We start from the raw sequence: 25,653 nt of genomic DNA, 5'->3' as shown, positions 1-25,653 counted from the left end.
TCTTACTACATTCCTCTATTTTAAAGCAATTCACAAAAAGCCTTTAGCATTCCCAAGGAAAAGTTTCTTGTTCTTAAGAGTAAAGGAATTTTAGAGGACGCACCTGAAATAATAAAGATGGATACTTAACGGCAGGAGATGTGTGTTTAAAACCCAATCCCCTCCCTTCTCTCTTCCCTCTTTCCCTTCTCTTTTCTTCTATTTTCTTTTCTTTTCTTTCTTCCTGAGAGATTGGAGGACTGTGTGGGGCTTGATCTAGATGGGGTTGACCTGGGGAAGGCTAAGTTTGCAGAACCAGACCTTGCATCTCAGCTCAGACATTGGTAACTCAGGCAGCCCTGACATGGTTTTAGTGACACTTGAGGTACATTAATGACATAACCTTCCCTACCTTTGTCTCTCTACATGCCACAGTTGTGTTTACTTACTCTAGTCACTTACTCTAATCCCAGTCTGTGAAACCAAGCCTATTACTGCTCTGTGGACTTTACTTAAAAAAAAATTACCTTAGGCTGGACGCAGTGACTCACGCCCATAATCCCAGCACTTTGGGAGGCTGAGGCAGTCTGATCGCTTGAGGTCAGGAGTTCGAGACCAGCCTGGCCAACATGATGAAACCCCCTTCTCTACTAAAAATACAAAAGTTAGCCGGGCGTGGTGGCGGGCATCTGTAATCCCAACTACTTGGGAGGCTGAGGCCAGGGAATTGCTTGAACCCAGGAGGTGGAGGTTGCAGTGAGCCGAGATCTCACCACTGCATTCTGGCTTGGGTGACAAAGGGAGACTCCGTCTCAAAAAAACAAAACAAAACAAAAAATTACTTTCGACTAGACCAGTTAAATCGGAAGCAGTGTTAATTTGGTTGCTCAAGTGAAAAGCAGCAAGTCAACCTTGCTACAAGTCTGCCATCTACTCTTTTTTTTCCTCTTTCCTTTAATAAACCAATGAAATCCCATCTAATTTTTTTTTTTTTTTTGAAACGGAGTCTCGCTCTGTCACCCAAGCTGGAGTGCAGTGGCCGGATCTCAGCTCACTGCAAGCTCCACCTCCCGGGTTCACGCCATTCTCCTGCCTCAGCCTACCGAGTAGCTGGGACTACAGGCGTCCACCACCTCGCCCGGCTATTTTTTTGTATTTTTTTAGTAGAGACGGGGATTCACCATGTTAGCCAGGATGGTCTCGATCTCCTGACCTTGTGATCCGCTCGTCTTGGCCTCCCAAAGTGCTGGGATTACAGGCTTGAGCCACCGCGCCCGGCCCTTTTTTTTTTTTTAAATAGACATGGGGGTCTCACCATCTTGCCCAAGCTGGTCTCAAACTCCAGGGCTTAAGGGATCCTCCTGCCTTCGCCTCCCAAAGTGCTGGGATTATAGGCATGAGCTACTCCAACCTGGCCAAGATCCCATCTACTCTCATATTTCAAACTAGACTCCTGCCATGTTCCCATAGCCAAAACCAGGACCCTTGAGCATCTGTTCTGATCCATGTCTGAGTTTGAGCTTTTCCTGCTAGGCTATGCTTTAGACTGGGGTCCCACCCCCAGGATTGGAACCCACCTCAGAGGACACTCTCTCTGTGAAGCCCGTTGAACCAAGTCCTACCCAGTGCTCAGCCCCTCTCCCTCTGGGAGAAAGATAAGAAGAAAAAAATAGACAATAAAGAAAGTGAGGCTTTTCAACATTGGGATCTCCATATACAGTTGGCTTCCAGACTCCTCCTTCCTGATTTCTATCTGCCCGCTAGTCTCGTTCTGCCTTCCTGGTTCTCACCTGTCTTCAGAATGTTGCTGAGCCACCCCTACCAAGCTTCCTCCTGGCTCTGCCTGGCTAATCTTCCTTTTCGTCAGGGAAGTTCAGTGGCCTGTTTTCTGTTTCTCCTCTGTAGGCCTGTGTTAAACCAGTGGACCCTCGATCCTGGGATACCAAGAGTCATGGGCAGAGCTTCTGTTCCTCTCCCCACCCTCAGGAGGCTTTGATCAGAGCCCTTTTTCCATGTCCTAAAATGTCCTCTTTGTTTTCTTCAGTTAGAATGCCAGAATCCTGAGGTGTCGTAGCTAACTATTGATCTGATTTTTGAAAGAAAATAGAGACGGAGTCTCACCATTTTGCCCAGGCTGGTCTCAAATTTCTGGGCTCAAGTGATTCTCTTGCCTTGGCCGCCCAAAGTGCTGGGATTATAGGCGTGAGCTGCTGCACCCAGCCTGATCTGATGTTTAAATGGCACTGTGGCATTAGGGACAGGCTGAACCCTTCTTGGTGGCCATATGTGCTCCATAAGATGAGTTAATTCTACTCTGTAGTTGGAAGAATATGTGGCTTGGTGCTTAGGGTAGTGGGCTTTCTGGAGTTCATGGTTATTCAGTGTGTACGTTAGAGTGGTACTTTAGAGTGGTGTGCCGTGGAGTAAAAATCATAGTGGTGGCGTTTTTTCAGCATCAGGAAGCTGAGAATTTCCCATCCTCTTTCCCTTTCCTTTGTGCGATTGTGTTAAGAACAGCCATCTGTAGATTGAGAGGAGAGAGAGAATGAGGGTCAGCGGAGGGTATACATGTTGCCAGAATCATTATTATTAAGTCAACTCTTAAAATATTTTAAGAAGAAATTGGAAGAAGAAAAAATCTTTACCTGTAACCATACCATATTAACTGTTAGTTTGCTAGATTGCCATAACAGAGTACCACAGACTGGCTTAAACAACACAGATGTATTTCCTCCTCATTCTGGAAGCTAGAAGTTCAAGATGAAGGTGTCAGCAATGTTGATTCCTTCTGAGGTCCCTTTCTCCCTCTGTCTTCACGTAGCCTTCCCTCGGTGCCCTCCTGCGTCACCAGCTGTTTGCCTCCCCAGGGGGCAGAAATGTTCTATTTCTTACTCCTTACTGCAGATTCTCTTTTCTGCTGTGTTTGCAGTTTGCACTCATTGGAGATGTGGTTGCCTCTAATCTTTCTCACCAGCAGCTATTTCCATCATTGACGTCAGTTGCTGAAATTTATGTATTTTATCTTCGTGATTGCTTATTTATATTTCTATTTTTGTATTTGCTTCTGTTGTATATGTTGGCATACTGGAGAAACGCTTGGCCTTTCATGAACATTGCCAAGTCAGCCAGAACACTACTTTCATTTGTGTGGTAAACTGACAAATACAGGGTTGAGGCAGAAATCCTCAGGTCTCATTTGCGTTTGTTTATTGAGTCCTGAGAGGCTCTGTCTCTGCTGCAGAAGCCATTCTCTTTTCCTGAATGTTTTTCTGTGTTTCAAGCTGGTCTGGAAGCCTGGATTCAGGATAGCCAAGGCGGCCAGCCAGGCACAGTGGCTCATGCCTGTAATCTCAGCACTTTCGGAGGCTGAGGCAGGCAGATCACCTGAGGTCAGGAGTTTGAGACCAGCCTGGCCAACATGGCGCAACTCTGTCTCTACTAAAAATACAAAAATTAGCAGGGCATGGTGGTATGGACCTGTAATCCCAGCTACTTGGGAGGCTAAGGCAAGAGAATTGCTTGAACCCAGGAGGTGGTGCGGTGAGCCGAGATTGCACCACTGCACTCCAGCCTGGGTGACAGAGCAAGACTCCGATTCAAAAAAAAAAAAAAAGATAACCAAGGCTATACTATTATAAAAGCTACAGATGGCACCATCCATTCATATGATAAGTCTTTGGGGGTTTGCTGTGTTGCAGGCACTGTGCTAGGCGCTGGCATTAGAGGGGTGGATAAATAGACATTAAAAAAAAAAATAGAGGTAGGGTCTCACTGTGTTGCTCAAGCTGGTCTCAAATTCCAGGACTCAAACTGTCTGTCCACTTCGGCCTTCCAAAGTGCTAGGATTATAGGCATGAGCCACTGTGCTTGGCCTAGACATTTTTTTAAATTAAAATTACATTTTTTTGGAGACAGTTTTGCTTTTTCACTCAGGCTGGACTGTAGTGACGTGATCGTAACTTACTACCACCTTGAATTCCTGGGTTTGACGGATCCTCCTGCCTCAGCCTCCCAAGTAGTTGGGACTATAGGTGTGCACATCATACCTGGCTAAGTAAAAAAAATAAATTTTTTTAGAGATGGGATCTTACTATCTTAAGAGCCCAGGCTTATCTGAAACCGTGGGCTCAAGTGATCCACTCACTTTAGCCTCTCAAAGTGCTGAGATTATAGGCATGAGTCACTGTACCCAGCCAAAATTTAAAAAATTTTTAATGAGTATATAGTCCCAGGGACCTATTGGGACTCCTTCAGTGTGCACTACCACAGTCAGCTAATTTTTTGTATTTTAGTAGAGACGGGGTTCCAGGCTAGTCTTGAACTCCTGGCCTCAAGTGATTCACCCACCTCGGCCTCCCAAAGTGCTGGTGTTAACAGGCAAGCCACTGTACCTGGCCTGAATGTTTAGATTTTTGTTGTCTTCCTTTAGGGAATGTTGGGCCTTGTTCTGGTAGGTAGTTGCTGTCGTTTAATTTGATCCTTCTGAGGCTAGGTTTTTCAATAGTGCTTTCTTGAGATATAATTCACATACCATAAAATTTACCCATTTAAAATGTACAATTCATCATTTTTAGTGTATTCACAGAGTTGTCCATCCATCGCCATGATCATTTTTAGGTCATTTTCTTTGCCCTCAAAAGAAATCTTGCTGTTACCCTCCAGCCCTACCAGCCCCATCCCTAGGCAACCACTAGTTTACTTTCTGTCTCTGTAGATTTATTCTGAACATTTTATAGAAATAGAATTATATAAGATGTGGTTCTTTGTGATTGGTTTCTTTTACTTGGCATATTTTCAAGGTTCATCCATGTTGTAGCATCTCATTACTTCATTTTTATTACTGAATAGTATTTGTATGCATACACCACATTTTATCCATTTATTAGTAGGTGGATGTTTGGATTGTTTCTACATTTTGACTATTATAAATAACGCTGCTATGGAAATTCATGTACAAGTGTTTCTGTAGACATATTTTCATTTTTCTTAGGTCTTTAACTAGATGTGGAATTGCTGGGCCATACAGTAACTCTAGGTTTAACTTTTCGAGGAAGTCCAGACTGCTTTCCAAAGTTACTACATCGTTTGCATTCTCACCAACAGTGTACAGAAAGCTTGTTTTCTGTACGTTGTCACCAACACTCTGGTTTGTCTGTCTTTCCAGTTATAGCCATCCTAGTGGATGTGAAGTGGGATCTTATTATTCTGTTGTGGATATGCATTTGCCTGATGGTTAATGATGTTGAGCCAGCCTATTCTATCCTAGAACAGCCACTCTTTTTGGGTATTTGTAGATCTCCTTTGGAGATATATCTATTCAGATCCTTTGTCCATTTTTAAATTGTAGTTTTTTTTTTATTAAGTTATAATAGTTCTTTATGTATTTTAGATACAAGTGTCTTAAGATATATGATTTGCAAATATTTTCTCCCGTTCTGTGGGCTTTTTCACTTTCTTCATGGTGTTCTTTGAACCACAAAAGTTTTAAATTTCCATGATGTCCATTTTGTCATTTTTTTTTTTTTTTTTTTTGTCCCCTGTGCTTTTGGTGTTGTATCTAAGAAACCATTGTCCAATTCCAAGGTCACAAAGACTTACACCTGTGTTTTTTGTTAGCAGTTTTATAGTTTAGCTCTTACATTTGAGTTTTTGATCCATTTTAAGTTTTTATTTGATACGAGATGGGGGTCCACTTTCTTTTGCATGTGAATATCCACTTGTCTCAGCACGATTTCTTGGAAAGACTGTTCTTTTTTCCATTGAGGGGTCTTGGAACCCTTGTCAAAAATCAGTTGACTGTAAGTGTGAGGGTTTATTTGGTCTATATGTCTTTCCTGATGCTGGCTCGTGTACTGTTTTGATTACTTTAGCTTTGTAGCAAATTTTGAAATTGGGAAGAATGAGTCCTCCACCTTTGTTCTTCCTTTTCAAGATAGTTTTTGCTATTCTGGGTCCCTGGAATTACCATGGGAATTTTAGGGTTAGCTTGTTAGTTCTGCAAAGAACTCACCTAGGGTTTTGATAGGGATGGTGTTGAATTTGTAGGTCAGTTTGGACTGTATTGCTGTATTGTCCTTTTTTTTTGTTTTTTGAGACGGAGTCTCTCTCAGTCACCTAGGCTGGAGTGCAGTGGCACAATCTCATCTCACTGCAACCTCCACCTCCCAGGTTCAAGCATTTCTCCTGCCTCTGCCTTGTAGGTAGCTGGGACTACAGGTGTGCACAAACATGCCTGGCTAATTTTTGTATTTTTAGTAGAGACAGGATTTTGCCTTGTTGGCCAGGCTGGTCTTGAACTCTTGACCTCAGGTGATCCACCCACCTTGGCCGCTCAAACTGCTGGGATTATAGGCGTGAGCCACTGTGCTCGGCCTATATTGCCATCTAAACAATGGTAACTATTTTTGATCTATGAACGTGGGATGCCTTTCCATTTATTTAGGTTTTCTTTACTTTCAGCAATGTTTCTTAGTTTTGCACTTCTTTTGTTTTTATTCATAAGTTCCTTTTTTTTTTTTTTTGATGCTATTTTAAATGAAATTTTTTTTTTTTTTTTTTTTTTTTTTTTGAAACAGGGTCTCACTATCACTCAAGCTGGAGAGCAGTGGTATGCAGTGGTATTATCACAGCTTACTATAGCCTGGACCTCCCAGGCTTAAGCAGTCCTCCCACCTCAGCCTCTGAAGTAGCTGGAACTACAGGCACAAGCCACCATGGCCTGGCTAGTTTTTGTAGAAACTGGGTTTCACCATGTACTCCAGGTTGGTCTCAGGTTTCATCATGTACCCCAGGCTGGTCTTGAACTCGTGGGCTCAAGTGATCCACCCACCTCAGCCTCCCAAAGTGTTGAGATTACAGGCGTGAGCCACTGCACCCAGCCTCCTGGCTAATTTCTAAAATTTTTTGTAGAGACAGAGTCTCACTATGTTGCCCAGACTGGTCTCAAACTCCTGGGCTCAGGCGATCCTCCTGCCTCAGCCTCCCAAAGTGCTGAGATTATTACAGTTGTTTTTCTTTTTAGATTTTTATTTATTCATTTTTCTTCAACTTTTATTTTAGGTTCATGTTCAGGATGTGCAGGTTTGTTAAATGTGTGCCATGGTGGTTTGCTGCACAGATCATCTCATCACCTATGTATCAAGCCCAGCATCCATTAGCTATTACTTTTTTTTTTTTTTGAGATGGAGTCTTGCTCTGTTGCCTAGTCTGGAGTGCAGTGGCGTGATCTCAGCTCACTGCAACCTCCGCCTCCTCTGTTCAAGTGATTCCCCTGCCTCAGCCTCCTGGGTAGCTGGGATTACAGGTGTGTGCCACCACACCCAGCTAATTTTTTTGTATTTTTAGTAGAGACGGGGTTTCATCATGTTGGTCAGGCTGGTCTCAAACTACTGACCTCATGATCCACCTGCCTCTACTTCCCAAAGTGCTGGGATTACAGGCGTGAGCCACCATGCCTGGCCCCCCCACCCCCCTCTTCTTTTTTTTTTTTTTTTTTTTTTTTGGAGCCTGCACTGTTGCCTAGGCTGAAATGCATTGGGGCGATCTCAGTTCACTACAACCTCTGCCTCCCAAGTTCTAGCGATTCTTCTGCCTCAGCCTCCTAATCAGCTTGGTCTACAGATACACGCCACCACGCCTGGCTAATTTTCATTGTTTTTTTTTTTTTTTTTTTTGAGATGGAGTCTTGCTCGGTCACCCAGGCTGGAGTGCAGTAGTGTGATCTCGACTCACTGCAAGTTCCGCCTCCCGGGTTCACGCCATTTTCCTGCCTCAGGCTTCCGAGTAGCTGGGACTACAGGCGCCTGCCACCTCGCCCGGCTAATTTTTTTTTTTTTATTTTTGGTAGAGATGGGGTTTCACCGTGTTAGTCAGAATGGTCTCGATCTCCTAACCTCAGGCGATCCACCTGCCTCGGCCTCCCAAAGTGCTGGGATTACAGGCGTGAGCCACTGCGCCCGGCTGATTTTCCTATCTTAATTTTGTATCTTTTTTTTTTTTTTTTTTTTTTTTTGTTGAGACAGAGTCTCGCTCTGCCGCCCAGGCTGGAGTGCAGTGGCCAGATCTCAGCTCACTGCAAGCTCCGCCTCCCGGGTTCACGCCATTCTCCTGCCTCAGCCTCCCGAGTAGCTGGGACTATAGGCGCCCGCCACCTCGCCCGGCTAGTTTTTTGTATTTTTAAAGTAGAGACGGGGTTTCACCACGTCAGCCAGGATGGTCTTGATCTCCTGACCTCGTGATCTGCCCGTCTCGGCCTCCCAAAGTGCTGGGATTACAGGCTTGAGCCACCGCGCCCGGCCTTAATTTTGTATCTTGGAACCTTGCTGAATTTGTTTGTTAGAAGGCCATGAATCTGTCCAAAGATGACCAAAGAGCATCTTTTTTATTTTGTATTTTTGGAGACAGGATTCTGCTCTGTTGCCCAGGCTGGAGTGCAGTGGCACAATCATAGCTTACTGCAGCCTCAGACTCCTAGGCTCAAGCAGTACTCCCACCTCAGCTTCCCAAGCAACTGGGATTACAGGCACTTCCCACCGCACTCAGCTCAAAAGAGCATCTCTAATGAAAGTCTGATCCAGGGTGCTTGTAGGAGCAGGTGCTGTTCCATTTACATTTGTAGGTCCATGTGTATCATGTCACAGTCACCTTTATCATGATAGCTCTGAGTCACTTTGAAAATGTCAACTTATGTTCAATATTTTTTTGTCTGAGGGGACAGTACATTTGAGAAACACAATTACAAATGGTTTTAACAGAAAAATATACCATTGATACTTAAATCTTAGTCTTTCGTTCTCAGGGAATTTTGTTTTCTCCAGAAAGACTGTTCCCAGAGGTTTTAAATAACAAGTAGTACTCTTTTAAAAAAATCATTTAATTATCCAACTTTTGTAATGCTATTATTGTAGCTTTATTTTGACCTAAATACCTTACAAATACCCTCTGTTATGGTTGATTCTCATCTGCAATTTTCTGCCCAGTCATCCAGACTTACAATTAAGAATCTTATTTTCTCCTTGGTTTAGCATTTCCTTACCTTGGCAGTCAAAATTCACATCTTTGAGCTATCTGTCTTTTAATATCCTTGGGTTAAAGTACTGCCAAGAGTTCTTATCAGAGTCTAAGTCAGTCGTATCTGTTGCCTCCCTGTGGTCCATTGGCTTAACAACCTTTTGAAAGTGGTAGGTAGGCCGGGCACAGTGGCTCACGTCTGTAATCCCAGCACTTTGGGAGGCTGAGGCGGGTGGATCACAAGGTCAGGAGATCGAGACCATCCTGGCGAACACGGTGAAACCCCGTCTCTACTAAAAAAAATACAAAAAACTAGCTGGGCGAGGTGGCGGGCGCCTGTAGTCCCAGCTACTCGGGAGGCTGAGGCAGGAGAATGGCATAAACCCGGGAGGCGGAGCTTGCAGTGAGCTGAGATCCGGCCACTGCACTCCAGCCCGGGCTACAGAGCGAGACTCCGCCTCAAAAAAAAAAAAAAAAAAAACGGTGAAACCCCGTCTCTACTAAAAATACAAAAAATTAGCCGGGCGCGGAGGCGGGCGCCTGTGGTCCCAGCTACTCGGGAGGCTGAGGCAGGAGAATGGCGTCGGCCCGGGAGGCGGAGCTTGCAGTGAGCCGAGATCGCGCCACTGCACTCCAGCCTGGGCGACAGATCGAGACTCCGTCTCAAAAAAAAAAAAAAAAAAAAAAGGGGGGTAGGTAGAACCCCTCTGGATCCTTTTTGTAAATGGGAAAAACCCTGGCCATCGTGGTCAGATTTTGAGCTTAATGACTTTTTATAATGACCCACTCCCCCTAAGACCCTAAAAACGAACAACTTGCTAGTTTATTGTAAAATTCTGATTCTGAAAAGCCATTTGATGTTATTTTTCTTTTCATTTTTTTCAAAGACTATAGGGTTAATGCTTTATCTTGCCCTAGGACTTTGACCTCTCTGTGTCTGTTTCATCATATGTAAAAGGAGGATGATTAATAATAGCTACCTAATGAGCTGTTGTGAGGATTAAATAAGATAATACAGATGAACACATGATAAATGCTCAATATGTGTTAGCTGTCATTATTTGGAGAATGGCACCCACCAGAACTGGGTGTGACGATTTCTATAGGACCCAGGTTCAAGTCTTCAAATATCTTTCTCGTAAGAGTCCCAGTTTCCAAGAGTATTTTGCACCAGGCTTTCAGGGCCCTCTGTCATTTAGTTTCTGACTTGTGTTATTTGCTAGTTGTGTCATTTTTATTAGTTTTGTAACTTCTGCTGGATTGTAACACTCGGGAGGGAGTGATTGTACATTATATATTACTTCATTTGAGAGTTCTTCTACCCATCCCTCCATTCATTCAGTGAGGCAGCAGAAACTTGTTCAGTGTCAACTGCATGCCAGCACTGTGCCTGGTACTGACTATATGACAAGTATCACAGTGTAGTTAAACCCTGCTTTCTAGTAGCCCTTACCTCTTTTCTTTCCTCCTCACCTTATCAAATGCTGTGACCTTGGCCGCTTTAGTTGCACTAAGTAGTTGTTAAAGTTCTGAAATGTGCAGGGTGCAGTGGAGTGATGAGGAGGTCACAGTCCTCTCTGCAGTAAGAGGATAAGTATACAAGTAACTCTGAGATGTCAGGAAGGTGATTATCTTGAGAAATACAGAGTTCTATGTGAGCTATTGAGAAGTATGATGGGAGATACTACGTCAAGTTGCTGAGGTCTGGAAAATGTTTGAGAGGCGTGAGACAGTTGAGATGGATCTTGGAAGGATGGGTTGAATTTTTATAGGGGAGATACAGCAGGTTGAACAAAACGTTTCAGATGGGTCAAAACCATGGAAAAGGCCAGGCAGGGAGAAATGAGAGTTGATACATAGCGGCCTGGGTTTATGAGAGAAGTTTTGGGACTGGGAGTGTGCACTGAGGGTTCATTGGGCAATGGGGAACCATTGAAAGTATATGAACCAGAAGTGGAAATATTGGAGTAGGAAGAGACAAAATAAGAAGGAAGGTCTGGTTAGGAGCCTGTTGCCTCAGATGCACTTAACTTATCTGGACCTAGTTGCCTAACCTGTAAAACAGGGATAGAATAACATGGCCTGCCTGAAAGTGGACATTTACTGGTTGCATCTGCAACCTCTCCCAGCCCTATACCTACACTTCTTCATATGTTTGGGAGTTGTCAGTGATCCTCAGGCCTGCAGTTCAGGTAAGCATATCAGTGGAGCACCTGAACTTGTGTATATTCTGTATTTCTTTTTCTTTTTTTGTTTGGAGATAGGGTCTTGCTTTGTCACCCAAGCTGGAGTGCGGTAGTGTGATCACAGTTCACTGCAGCCTCAACCTCCTGGGCTCATGCAGTCCTCTAGCAATCTTCCCTCCTTGGCCTCCTGAGCATCTAGGACTACAGGGGCATGCCACCGCACCTGGCTAATTTTTAAATTTTTTGTAGAGACAGGGTCTCGCCATGTTGCATATCCTGGTCTTGACCTCCTGGGCTCAAGCAGCCCTCCCACCTCAGCCTCCCAAACTGCTGGGATTACAGGCGTCAGCCACCATGCCTGCCTGTATTTTTTTCTGATTTTAAAGTTATCAATATTTTTTATAGAAATATGGTAAATACAGAAAAGAATAAAGAAGGAAATAAATATTGTCTGTAATTTTTTTTTTTTTTTTTTTTGAGACAGAGTCTTGCTCTGTGGCCCAGCCTGGAGTGCAGTGGCACGATCTCGTCTCACTGTTATCTTTGGCTCCCGGGTTCAAGCAATTCTTGTGCCTCAGCCTCCCGAGTAGCTGGGTAGGCCCTGGCCACCACACCCAGCTAATTTTCGTATTTTTAGTAGAGATAGAGTTTTGCCATTTTGGCCAGGATAGTCTCGAACTCCTGGCCTCATGTGATCCGCCTGCCTCGACCTCCCAAAGTGCTGGGATTACGGGTGTGAGCCACTGTGCCCCGCCTCTTGCCTGTAATCTGATTATTCAGTTTGATACTTTTCTTTATAGGCAGTCCAACAGGCTTTGAGTTTTGTTTAATTACCTGTGACCAATTACATTAGTTTCCTATTACTACTGTAAATAAATTGCCACAGACTTGTTGTTAGAATAACATACATTTATAATTTTACAGTTCTGTAGATAGAAACCCAACCTATGTTTCACTGGACTAAAATCAAGGTGATGGCAGGGCTGTATATCTTTCTAGAGACCGTAGGGGAGAACTCATTTCCAAGCCTTTTTCATTTTTAAAAATATATATATATATATTTTGAGATGGAGTCTTGCTCTGTTGCCCAGGCTGGAGTGCAGTGGCACAATCTCAGCTCACTGCAACCTCTACCTCCTGGGTTCAAGCAATTCTTCTGCCTCAGCCTTCTGAGTAGCTGGGACTACAGGTGCCTGCCATGGGGCTTACCACCATGCCTGGCTAATTTTTGTATTTTTAGTAGAGATGGGATTTCACCATGTTGGCCAGGCTGGTCTTGAACTCCTAACCTCAGGTGATCTGCCCACTTCGGCCTCCCAAAGTGCTGGGATTACAGGTATGAGCCACTGCACCCAACCATCATTTCCAAGCCTTTTACAGCTCCTAGAGCTGCCCACATTCCTTGATTCCTGGCCCCTTCCTTCATCTTCAAAGGGAGCAATGGTTGGCCAAGCCCCCATCTCACATCACTCTGACCCCTTCTTCTGTCTATCTCTTCTCCTTTTAATGACCTTTGCAATTGCCCTGGGCCTATCTAAATAATCCAGGATAATCCCTCCTTTTCAAGGTTCTTAATTTAATTACATCTGGAAGGTCTCTTTTGCCATGTAAAGTAACATATTCACAGATTCCGGGGGATTGAGGGTGTGGACATCTTTGAGGTGCCATTATTCTGCCTAAACATGGCATGCCAGTGTAGTGCTTAAATCATGGAATCATTACATGGGTCTCTGAGTTAGTTGTTCTTTTTGGTATCTTTGCTTCACATTTAAAGCTGTGCCTAGCTTTTAGAGTAATTTCTGAATGGTCACAGATGATTTCTATTTAAATGTTTTTAGTTGGATGGAGATAGGGGAGGAAAGTCTGAAGTCAGAGTACCCCAGAGCCCCTATGGGCATTTGAAGGAGAGGAGGCCCTGGCAGTCTAGAGGAATTGAGGATGGTAAAAAATGCTGCCTTCAGTTCTTTCTACTGGTAGGGTGACACCTGCCCTGGCAGTATGGCTAAACTGTATTGATGATGCTGAATTCTGATCCTGGGATATTGTTAGAGCCCAACCCAGAGCACCTGGCCTGAGAGAGGAAATCCATTCTTATGCTGTATGTGAAAAAGAAAGCCTTGGTGGCTGGGCGCGGTGGCTCATGCCTGTAATCTCAGCACTCTGGGAGGCCGAGGTAGGTGGATCACCTGAGATCAGGAGTTCGAGACCAGTCATCTTGGTTTTGGTGGTTTTAGCGGGCTTCTTTGCTGCAGCCTGTTTTGTCAGCAAGGTCTTTATGACTTGTATTTTGTGCTGACCTCCTGTCTCACCCTGTGACTTAGAACGCCTGAACTGTCTGGGAATGTAGCCCAGTAGGTCTCAGCCTCATTTTACCCAGCCCCTATTCAGGATGGAGTTGCTCTGGTTCACACACCTCTGACAATAGCTGATTAATTTTGTCATCTTTTGTAGAGACAGGGTCTTACTATGTTGCCCAGGCTGGTCCCAAACTCCTGGGCTCAAGTGATCCTCCTGCCTCAGCCTTCCAAAGTGCTGGGATTACAGGCATGAGCCATGCACCTAGCCTGGATACGTTCTAGTGTGGTAAAGAGGCAGCTAAAGTAATCTTTCCCTTGCTTCCATATCCTGTCCGTCATCAAGCCCTGTTAACTCTTCCTCCAAAACATATCCTGAACTGGTCTGTTTCTGTCTGTACTCGTCGATTGTTACCATGCTACCATCTTTGCCTCGGCTACTGCAGGGCTCTCCTCACCTGTCTCTCTGTTTTCACTCTTGTCCTCCAAAATCCATTTTCTGTACATCAGCCAGAGGGATTCTTCTAGATTTCAGTTCTAAACTTGATGCCCTAAGGCCTCCATGTATTTGTTATTAGTGTACAATTCAGGCTTTTGACCTGGCCTGTGGGGCCCTCTGGGGACCTTCTCTGCCTGGGCCTGAACTCCTGGGCCTCCTTGCTTCCTCTTTTCCACTGTGCTGCTGCAGCAGCAGCCTTTCCTGTTCTGGCTTCCTTGATCAGATCCCAATTTGAGGAACCTTCTTAGAGAGGTCCTCCCTGATCACATTATCAAAAGTTGTCTTTCAGGCACTATTGTTGGAGAAATAATGATGTTATGCCAATTTTGACGATTTTTCAAGTCTCTGTGCTGTCTTCTAGCACATTAGTTTCATCTGCCAGGTTTGTAGTGGAGTGTATCTTCTGTGTTTTAGTACAGGGTATTGATAAAGTATTGCACAGGACAGAGCAAAGTACATAGGCTTTGATAGGGCCACTTCTTCCCTCTGCTTCAGTGTTGACTCATTAGTCAACATTCTTTGAATCTCATTGCCTGCTTTTGCCTTCCACTGGCCACTATTATAGCATATGCAGTAACAATAGATAATGTTTATTGAGCACTTAATATGTGCTGTGTTCAGTCCTAGCTGATTCACACATTTGAATTTTTTTTTTTTTTTTTTTGAGACAGAGTCTCGCTCTGTTGCCCAGGCTGGAGTGCAGTGGCCGGATCTCAGTTCACTGCAAGCTCCGCCTCCCGGGTTTACGCCATTGTCCTGCCTCAGCCTCCCGAGTAGCTGGGACTACAGGCACCCGCCACCTTGCCCTGCTAGTTTTTTGTATTTTTTTGGTAGAGACGAGGTTTCACCGTGTTCACCAGGATGGTCTCGATCTCCTGACCTCATGATCCGCCTGTCTTGGACTCCCAAAGTGCTGGGATTACAGGCTTGAGCCACCGTACCTGGCCGGTTTTTTTTTTTTTTGAGACGGAGTCTCCTTCTGTCACCCAGGCTGGAGAGTGCAGTGGTGCTATCTCAGCTCACTGCAACCTCCACTTTCTGGGTTCAGGCAATTCTCCTGCCTCAGCCTCCCGAGTAGTTGGGATTACAGGTGCTCGCCACCATGCCCGACTACTTTTTGTATTTAGTAGAGACGGGGTTTCACCATGTTGGCCAGGCTGGTCTCAAACTTCTGACCTCATGATCTGTCCGCCTCGGCCTCCCAAAATGCTGGAATTACAGGTGTGAGCCGCTGCGCCCGGCCACATTTGATTTTTTAAAAGAGTCAGTGAGGCATTGTTACTGCAGGTTGGTTTAGGTAACCTGTTCGTGGTCAGGAGGTGGGGACACCCACTTAGACTGTCCTAACACCAAAATGCAAACTTTAGCCATTGTGTCTTACCCCCTCTGAGTATATATAGTTTTAACCCTTAGCTCATATTACTCAGAGTTTATGTGTTTTGAGGGGCATGTGTACAATCGTTTCAGCAGCTGGAGATGTCCTGTGATCTTTTAACTAAAAAATAATTATGACTTATTGGTTACATGGACTCTTTGGGGTTTATGGTAGTGTTTTTTTGTTTGTTTTTTGTATGTTTGTTTGTTTGTTTTTGAGACAGAGTCTTGCTGTGTCACCCAGGCTGGAGTGCAGTGGCACGATCTTGGCTCACTGCAACCTCTGTCTCCTGGATTCAAGTGATTCTTCTGCCTCAGCCTCCCGAGTAGCTGGGACGACAGGCGCATGCCACCACGCCTGGCTAATTTTTGTATTTTTAGTAGAGACGGGGTTTCACCATGTTGGCCAGGCTGGTCTCGAGCTCCTGACCTCAGGTAATCCACCTGTCTTGGCCTCCCAAAGGGTTGGGATTACAGGTATGAGCCACTGCATCTGGCTTATTTTTTATTTTTATTTATTTAAGAGATAGGGTCTCACTGTGTTGGCCAGGCTAGTCTCAAACTCCCAACTCAAGCTATCCTTCCACCTCAGCCTCCTAAATAGCTGGGACTACAGGCATGTGACACTGTACTCAGCTTGCTTTACTTTGAATGTGGTTTTCTGTTTTCTGGAGCTGTTTTTGGGGGGTCTTATTTTCTAGGTCCAAAAGCTTCTTTGCATGTGTCCAGTGGATTTCCATGGGATCTTCCAGTTAGATGAAAGACGGAGAGATGCAGTGATTGCATTGGGCATTTTTCTGATTGAATCTGATCTCCAGGTAAGTCTTCATGAAATTAAAAGTTTCTTCATTGTAAATAGGGGTGTAGTGAGCATTTAAGTTTGTATCTGCTTATATTTACTTAAAACATTACTAGAAGAATACATTTGAACCTAATTAAAGTGGTTAGTGAGGAGGGTAGGACAAGGTGGAAGTGAGACTTCCAAATGTAAACCTTCTTAGAAAATTTGAGTTTTTTGGAATTATGTGTATATATTATGTTGTAAAAAAAAGTGGTTTTTGTTTGTTTGTTATTATGTGCCACAGAGTAAGTCAAAATGGTTTGAGAAGTAATTGTGTGCCTTCCAGGATAGGTTTGGTTTTCAAGCTCATCATTCAGACTCAGGGGTACTGTATTTCTCCTTCCAAAAGGACAAAATCATTTTAGGTAATTTTGATATAATGTCTTTTTCAAAATTGTGATTATGTATATAAACTTGTAGAGTATGTATCATTGTATCTTCTTTTTTTTTCTTTGAGATGGAGTCTCGCTCTGTTGCCCAGGCTGGAGTGCAGTGGTGCAGTGTTGGCTCACTGCAACCCCCGCCTCCGGGGTTCAAGTGATTCTCCTGCCTCAACCTCCTGAGTAGCTGGGATTACGGGTGCCAGCCACCACTCCCGGCTCATTTTTTTGTATTTTTAGTAGAGACGGGGTTTCTCCATGTTCGGCAGGCTGGTCTTAAGCTCTTGACCTCAGGTGATCTGCCCGCCTCTGCTTCCCAAAGTGTTAGGATTACAAGCATGAACCACGTGTGAGCCATCATGCCTGGTCTCAATGTACCTTTTAATAGAGACTTAAAAACTAGCCCTGTAGCTCCAACGAAAAAATAATGTGACTGTTTTGTGTGTGTATTTTTTTTTGTTTTTATTTGTTTGTTTTTTGAGACTATATTTTTATATTTATCAAAGCTAATTGAAACAAACGATTGATCATTGGATATTGAATCTTTTATTTATCTATTTATTTTTATCATTACTAGAAACTATTTCTAAATTCCAAGTTAATTATGCTGTGTTAGGTAAATAAAGATGTTAGACATTTGAATATTTATCTAGAAAAGGTTGCTTCCGTCTCCTGGAAATTTTGCTCTAATAAGCGTTAATATTTTGACAGTATTTATACATTTGAAAAAAATAAGAATTTTAATTATAGAGCAGTATTTTAGTAATTAAATAGGTTACCTGATCAAGGTTACATAAAAAACCAAAATTAGATACATAAGCTGCATTTTGGCTTTTCTTCTGCTATGTATTTGTTTATTTATTCTTAGAAACAGAGTGTCACTCTATCGCCTAGGCTGGAGTGCAGTGGCACAGTCATTATTTAATGCAGCCTTGAACTCCTGGGCTCAAGGGATTCTCCCATCTCAGCCTCCTGAGCAGCTGGGTTTATAGTCATGGGTGTGATTTTTAAATTTTCTGTAGAAATGAGAGTCTTGCTATGTTGCCTATAGGTTATCTCCATATGCTAGGTTGATCTCCAACCCTGGTCTCAAGTGATCCTCATGCCTAGGCCTCCCAAAGTGCTGGGATTACAGGCATGTGCCACCGTACCCAGCTTACCTGTTTATTTATAAACGTGAAAAGAAAGAAAACCATTTTTACTTTTTCTGTTTACCATATCCTACATAAATATAAAATGAATTATAAAGGGCAAAAAAGAATTAAAAAAAAATTTTTAAGAAACTATTGTTCAAATGTGGATTACTTGATAATATCTTTGACAAACACATTTCTTTATAGATTTACTTGTAAGTCCTGAAAGTATCGTACTTGTATTAGACTTCTTAAGATGACAACGAATAGATGAGCACAAGTTACTTTTGGTGTCATTCAGGTTCTGGGTAAGGACTAGCAGGGTCCCAGGTGGCATGTGACGTTGTCCCTTGGACCATAGAGTTTGCCTGTATGTCCAGGGCAGCCCACTGGCCTCATATATACTAGGAGAGAAGCCTAGCATGCTTTGCCAGCCCCCTGAGAAAGCCCTAGGGACCACCTTGGTTTACCTGGTGCTTATATTCCTTGCTTCCCTCTAGGATGGGCTGTGCATTAACCTCCTTCCGGTCCCAGCAGTGGGCTGCCATGGTAGCACCTGTGGCCAGAGGAGCTGAGGTGGTTTTACTCACCCTGTACTGCTAATGTCATCACAGTTTATATAGAAAAGAGCCATCTGGAGCCACTTCCTCTGCAGGAGGCCATGTGGTTCAGGCCTTATGGAGTTTTGTTCCTGTCAGTACACTAGGATCCTCAACTGATGTCTTAGCCAGTTCCTTTTTATGGTCTAGAGAAAAAACTATTTTGTTTTTGATAAAGTTCTTTGTTTTTGGTTATCTGTTATGGTATAACAAGCTCCCCCCAAACTTAGTGCTTAATACATTGTTTTCTTTGATTCATGAATCTGCAATTTAAACAGGGCTCAATTGACTCCATTTAGCGTCAGTTGGGTGGCTCAAAAGCTGGGGGCTGGAATCACCTGAAGTCTCATTCATGGGTCTTATCATGGTATAGTGTCTAGGTTCCAGGACAAATGTCCTGAAAAAGAACCAGGTGGAAGCTGCGTGCTTTCTGCCATGTTATGTTTTGTTTTGTTTTATTTTTCTGAGACAGAGTCTCGCTGTGTCGCCCAGGCTGGAGTGCAGTGGCGCCATCTAGGCTCACTGCAAGCTCCGCCTCCCGTGTTTACTTATGCCATTCTCATGCCTCAGCCTCCCCAGTAGCCGGACTACAGGTGCAGGTGCCCACAACCATGCCCGGCTAATTTTTTGTGTTTTCAGTAGAGATGGGGTTTCACCGTGTTAGCCAGGATAGTCTCGATCTCCTGACTTCATGATTTGCCCACCTCGGCCTCCCAAAGTGCTGGGATTACAGGTGTGAGCCACCATGCCCGGCCACTGTCTGCCATGTTTTTATGTTTTAATTTTTTTTTTGAGACAGGATTTCACTCTCGCCCAGGCTGGAGTGCAGTGGCACAATCTTGACTTACTGAAGCCTTCACCTCCCATGCTCAAGCAATCTTCCCACCTCAGCCTCCCGAGTAGCTGGGACTACAGGAATGTGCCACTGCACCCAGCTAATACTTGTATTTTTAGTAGAGACGTGATTTTGCCATGTTGGCCAGCCAGGTCTTGAATTCCTGAGCTCAAGTGATCCACCCGCCTGGGTCCCCCAAAGTGCTAGGATTACGGGTGTGAGCCACTGTGCCTGGCTGCAGCCATGTTTTTAAAACTACCACATAGTTTGTCAGCATTTCAAAACGTCAAATAGTACCCCTCTTCTCTACAGCACACTTCTTCTCTGGAGCACAACTAATCCTTAACTGGAACAGCTGTAATTAGGGAAATAGCTCCAAAAGCCAATGATGGAAGTTTATGAAGCTGTATATTGGTGTTGATTGGCTAGTTCAGAAATTAGAGGAAAGTAAAATTTTTCACTGGGCTAATGTTGGCTATAAAGTCTGATGCTCAACTTGAGAAGAGCAAGAGGAAACATGAAGTAGAAAATTTAGGCCGGGCGCAGTGGCTCAAGCCTGTAATCCCAGCACTTTGGGAGGCCGAGACGGGCGGATCACGAGGTCAGGAGATCGAGACCATCCTGGGTAACACAGTGAAACCCCGTCTCTACTAAAAATACAAAAACTTAGCCGGGCGAGGTGGCAGGCGCCTGTAGTCCCAGCTACTCGGGAGGCTGAGGCAGGAGAATGGCGTGAACCCGGGAGGCGGAGCTTGCAGTGAGCTGAGATCCGGCCACTGCACTCCAGCCTGGGTGACAGAGCGAGACTCCGTCTCAAAAAAAAAAAAAAAAAAGCAAGGAATATGGACAAGGGACATGAACAGAAAAAAGCATCACCCAGTTGAGATGCCCACACTATGAGCTTCTCTCCATCCCTAGGATCTTATTCTGGGGCTCTTGGATGGATTTTGGGGGTCTAAACCATTCTCACTGAAGACAGCTTTGAGTGCGTACACACATGTACCTTCTGGAGATGCCCAACCCCCAGAGGAGGCCTGAGCAGGCTGGACCCTCTGCTCCAGAAGGCAGGTGTGAACCCTTCCTTAGGCTCCTGTGGTACAGGTTGATGAAACAGCCTCTGGACTCTGCAGTGTGAAAACAGGAATGGAGTGATGCCATGTGAATTTACATGCTCTTTACATTATCCTTGGAGAATCTCTGAGATGATTAGGATGTGTATATGCTTTGCTTTGGGCTTAATCTGGGCTAAAAAGCTACCAATCACTTATTTTATTAAATCTAATTTATTCTTCTTCTTCTTATTTTTTAGCACAAAGATTGTGTGGTTCCTTACCTTCTGCGGCTTCTCAAAGGTCTTCCAAAAGTGTATTGGGTAGAAGAAAGCACAGCTCGGAAAGGCAGAGGTAATAGTATATAATGTTTTCCCTGAATATAAAAGAAAATATACATATTCAGTGTCTGTAGGATCAAGTGTTTATTCATACTGATACATCAGATGCGTCTTGTCTCACTTCTGGCTGTGAAACAACTAACTGCCTGCAGCATTGTGGGCTGAGCTTACATCCATGTGTTGGCCACAGCCCATGGATGAGTTGGGGAGAAGGTGGGCCTGGGCAGGCCAGCTTTCCCTTGCGTTCTTCTGAGACTGAGCATTCTTGCTCATTCTTGTTGAGACCTTAAAGAACCTTTTCTCATGTCTCATTGGCCAGAATTGGGTTACCTGCCCATCCCCAAATCAGTCACTGTTACCCTTAGAATTTATAGGCTCACTCCTGGAGTGAGGTCAGTTTTCCAGATTATACTGCTGCTGCTCAAAAAGGGTGAGATGGAGGTTGGGACGCAACAGCAATGTTCACTGTAAATGGTTTCATCACTTTGTTTCTAAGTTGCAGTTAAACTTTGCACCTTTAGAAACGGAATAAATTGGCCGGTATGGTGGCTCACTCCTGTAATTCTAGCTCTTTGGGAGGCCGAAGTGGGCAGATCGTTTGCGCTCAGGAGTTTAAGACTAGTCTGGGTCAGCCAGGCACGGTGGCTTATGCCTGTAATCCCAGCACTTCGGGAGGCCGAGGCAGGTGGATCACGAGGTCAGGAGTTCAAGGCCAGCCTGGCCAATATGGTGAAACTCCATCTCTACTAAAAAATACAAAAATTAGCCGAGCATGGTGGTGTGTGCCTGTAGGCCCAGCTACTCGGAAGGCTGAGGCAGAAGAATCGTTTGAACCCAGGAGGTGGAGGTTGCAGTGAGCCAAGACATGCCACTGCACTCCAGCCTGGGCAACAACAGAGCGAGACTCCATCTCGAAAAAAAAAAAAAAGAATGAAAGAGAATATTTGCAAACTATGCAAAGGTCTAATGTCCAGAATCTATGAGGAACTTAAATTTACAAGCAAAAAACAACCCCATTAAAAGGTGAGCGAAGGACAAATAGACACTTTTCAAAAGAAGACATACAAGTGGCCAATAAATATATGAAAAATATGCTCATCATCTGATGCTAATAATCAGAGAAATGCAAATCAAAATTGCAATGAGATACCATCTCACACCAGTCAGAATGGCTATTATTAGAAAGTCAAGAAATAACAGATGCTGGTGAGGTTGTGGAGAAAAGGGAGCACTTGTACACTGCTAGTGTGAATATAAATTAGTTCAGCCATTGTGGAATGCAGTTTGGCAATTTCTGAAATAACTTAAAACAGAATTACCATTTGACCTAGCAATCCCATTATTGGGTACATACTCAAAGGAATGTAAATCATCCTGCTGTAAAGATACATGCATAAGTATGTTTATTACAGCAATATTCACAATAACAAAGATAAGGAATCAACCTAAATGCCCGTCAATGGAAGACTAGATAAAGAAAATGTGGTATGTGTACCATGGAGTACTGTGTAGCCATAAAAAAAGAACAAGATCGGCCAGGCGGGGTGGCTCAAGCCTGTAATCCCAGCACTTTGGGAGGCCGAGACGGGTGGATCACGAGGTCAGGAGATCGAGACCATCCTGGCTAACACAGTGAAACCCCGTATCTACTAAAAAATACAAAAAACTAGCCGGGCGAGGTGGTGGGCGCCTGTAGTCCCAGCTACTCGGGAGGCTGAGGCAGGAGAATGGCGTAAACCAGGGAGGCGGAGCTTGCAGTGAGCTGAGATCCGGCCACTGCACTCCAGCCTGGGCGACAGAGTGAGACTCCATCTCAAAAAAAAAAAAAAACAAAACAAAAAAAAAACAAAAAACAAGATCATGTCCTTTTATTTTTTATTTTATCTTTTTTTGAGACAGAGTCTCGCTGTGTCACCCAGCCTGGAGTACAGTGGTGCGATCTCTGCTCACTGCAACCTCTGCCTCCCAGGTTCAAGCGGTTCTTGTGTCTCAGCCTCCCAAGTAGCTGAGATTATAGGCATGTGCCACTACGCCCAGCTAATTTTTAAGATTTATAGTGGAGATGGGGTTTGCCATGTTGGCTTGGCTGGTCTCAAACTCCTGGCCTCAAGTGATTTGCCTGCCTCAGCCTTCCAAAGTGCCGGGATTACAAGTGTGAGGCCACTGTGCCCGGCCGAGATCATGTCTTTTGTAGCAACATGGATGGAGCTGGAGACCATTATGGGAGAATTAGCACAGGAACAGGAAACCAGACGCTGCATGTTCTCACTTATAAGTGGGATCTAAACATCGAGTACATATGAATACAGAAGGAACAGCAGACACTGAGGCCTACTTAAGAGTGGAGAGTAGGAGGAGGGTGAGGATGGGAAAACTACTTTTTGGGTACTATACTTACTACGGGGATGATGAAATAATCTGTACACCAAATCCCTGTAACATGCAGTTTACCTGTATAACAAAACTGCACATGTACCCCTGAACCCGAAATAAAAATTAAAAAACATTCTGTTTGTGCCTATATTCCTCTTGACCTTTGGGTTTTCATCATTTCTGGTAACATGCCTAAAACTGACAGATCCCAAATTATGCATGTATCCTGCAATTTGTTAGGATTTTGTTTCTTTTTTGTGTTTTGAGACAGAGTGTCACTCTGTCTGCACTCCAAGCTGGAGTGCAGTGGCCTGACCTCGGTTCACTGCAACCTCCACCTCCTGGGTTCAAGCAATTCTCGTGCCTCAGCCGCCCCAGTACCTGGGATTACAGGCATGCACCACCATGCCTGGCTAATTTTTGTATCTTCGGTAGAGACAGAATTTTGCCATGTTGGCTGGGCTGGTCTTGAACTCCTGGCCTCAAGTGGTCTGCCTTCCTCGGCCTCCTAAAGTGCTAGCACTATAGGCCTGAGCCACCGCACCCAGTCTGTCGTGCAATTTGATAGACTACAAATTAAATAGAGCATCATTACTAAAAAGTCAAATTTTAGGCTGGGCATGGGCACATTCAAGTTTGAGAATAGCCTAGAGCTGCACTTTAAAATTTTAGGTGTTGAAAAAAAAAAAAAAAAAAAAAAAGCCGGGTGCGGTGGCTTAAGCCTGTAATCCCAGCACTTTGGGAGGCCGAGACGGGCGGATCACGAGGCCAGGAGATCGAGAGACGATCCCGGCTAACACGGTGAAACCCCGTCTCTACTAAAAAATACAAAAAAAACTAGCCGGGCGAGGTGGCGGGCGCCTGTAGTCCCAGCTACTCGGGAGGCTGAGGCAGGAGAACGGCGTAAACCCGGGAGGCGGAGCTTGCAGTGAGCTGAGATCCGGCCACTGCACTCCAGCCTGGGTGACAGAGCAGACTCCGTCTCAAAAAAAAAAAAAAATTTTAGGTGTTGGAGTAGAAATGTAAGTCTTCTGTCATGTACTATGAATATATCCATTAAATAATGGATACTCTTTTGTCCTTAATTCAATATTCAATATTCAAAATTGATTATTTTTTTATTTTTGAGATGACAACTCATTTTGTCACCCAGGCTGGAGTACAGTGGTGCGATCTCAGCTCACTGCAACCTCCACCTCCTGGTTTCAAGCGATTCTCCTGCCTCAGCCTCCCAAGTGGCTGGGATAGGTGTACGCCACTGCACCCAGCTGATTTTTGTATTTTTAGTAGAGACGGGGTTTCACCAGGTTGGCCAGGCTGGTCTCGAACTCCTGACCTCAGGTGATCTCTCTGCCTTGGTCCCCCAGAAGTGCTGGGATTATAGGTGTGAGCTACTTCGCCCAGCCAAGTGTTTTTTGTTTTTAATTTTATTATTATTATTTTTTAATTTTTTTGTGATTTCTTACATTTACTTAGGGAATAAAAAGTTGAATCCGTCATGTTGAGAGGCTCTGTTATCTCACCCTAGCTATTGGTTCAGGAAACATTTAAGTTTATTGAACCAAAACATTTACATAAAGGAAAGGTAGGGGTGTTTCTCAGCAAACTCATTGGGCCCATAGCTGTTCTTTTGAGACTTGTCTCAAGGAGGGGAGCTGCTGTAAACTGGTCCCTTGGCAGGTCATGGTGAGAGGGAATATACTGAGTTGGATGGCCAGAGGTGTGACCCAGTATCTGGTTCCTGGTTATCTGATTACTGTTTTTACATCTTCCAGGTGCCCTCCCAGTTGCAGAGAGCTTCAGCTTCTGCTTGGTAACTCTGCTGTCTGATGTGGCCTATAGGGATCCTTCACTCAGGGATGAGGTAAGCATGTGTTGATTTGGTGTGCATTTCTATTAGATTGAATAGAGTCCCAAAGTGATGAAAAGATTTTAAAAATGTGAAATGTGACCAGATTGCTTTTTGATATTTATCTGTTTCATCCTGTTCATAGCAGACCTAAGACATGTTTAGGTCTTTCAGTACTCTTTAGGATCTCATGAGTCTTATCTCATTCAACTTTTCTTTTTTTTTCTTTTTCTTTTTTCTAATGAAGGGCAGGCGCTGCAGAGACATGAGCAGCACTCTCCCTTTCAGCTTTTCAGAAAGTCGTGTAAGGTAGGCGGCAGAAAAAGGCAGAGGCAGCTCATTTTTCTTGCTCTTTGTTGGGGATTGAAGTCATTCATAGAAGATCATTTTCTTTTCTTTTGTTTTTTTGAGACAGAGTCTTGCTCTGTCATCCAGGCTGGAGTGCAGTGGCATGACCTTGTCTCACTGCAACCTCCACCTTCCTCCTCAAGCCAGCCTCCCTCCTCAGACTCCCAAGAAGCTGAGACTATAGGCGTGCACCATCACGCCAGCTAATTTGTTTTGTATTTTTTGTAGAGACGAGATTTGGCCACGTTGCCCAGGCTGGTCTTGAACTCTGGGCCTCAAGCGATCCTCCTGCCTTGACCTCCCAGAATGCTGGGATTATAGGTGTGAGCCACTGTGCCCAGCTAGAAGAGAATCTTCTAGGTAGCTGAAGCTTTTATCTTTAAGGGCACAGACTTTCTTTAGATTTTGTTAATTTTGATAGAAATGTTACAAACATGTATTTCATACTTTCCTCTTCTTTTTTTTTTTTTTTTTTTTTTTTTGAGACGGAGTCTCGCTCTGTAGCCCAGGCTGGAGTGCAGTGGCCGGATCTCAGCTCACTGCAAGCTCCGCCTCCCGGGTTCA

The 25,653-nt window shown here is 44.2% G+C and overlaps 1 protein-coding gene across 5 annotated transcripts in view; it reads left to right on the top strand.

Moving 5' to 3' along the window:
- The window catches only part of PI4KA (phosphatidylinositol 4-kinase alpha), a 147,587-nt gene that overhangs the window by 3,243 nt on the left and 118,691 nt on the right, over positions 1 to 25,653 (top strand). For all 5 annotated transcript variants that reach the window (XR_012418971.1, XM_015457398.3, XM_015457397.3 and 2 more), the window contains exons 2-4: positions 16,043 to 16,159; positions 20,439 to 20,532; positions 24,668 to 24,756. Coding sequence is in view for 4 of the 5 variants with exons in the window: in XM_015457398.3 (XP_015312884.3) it covers positions 16,043 to 16,159; positions 20,439 to 20,532; positions 24,668 to 24,756 (300 nt within the window). In the remaining variant the exon portion in view is untranslated. The remainder of the gene's footprint in view (positions 1 to 16,042; positions 16,160 to 20,438; positions 20,533 to 24,667; positions 24,757 to 25,653) is intronic.

The sequence above is a fragment of the Macaca fascicularis genome, chromosome 10 (assembly GCF_037993035.2).
Source record: "Macaca fascicularis isolate 582-1 chromosome 10, T2T-MFA8v1.1".
In the NCBI taxonomy this organism is placed as follows: domain Eukaryota; kingdom Metazoa; phylum Chordata; class Mammalia; order Primates; family Cercopithecidae; genus Macaca; species Macaca fascicularis.
This window is presented reverse-complemented; position numbering and strand designations above follow the sequence as displayed.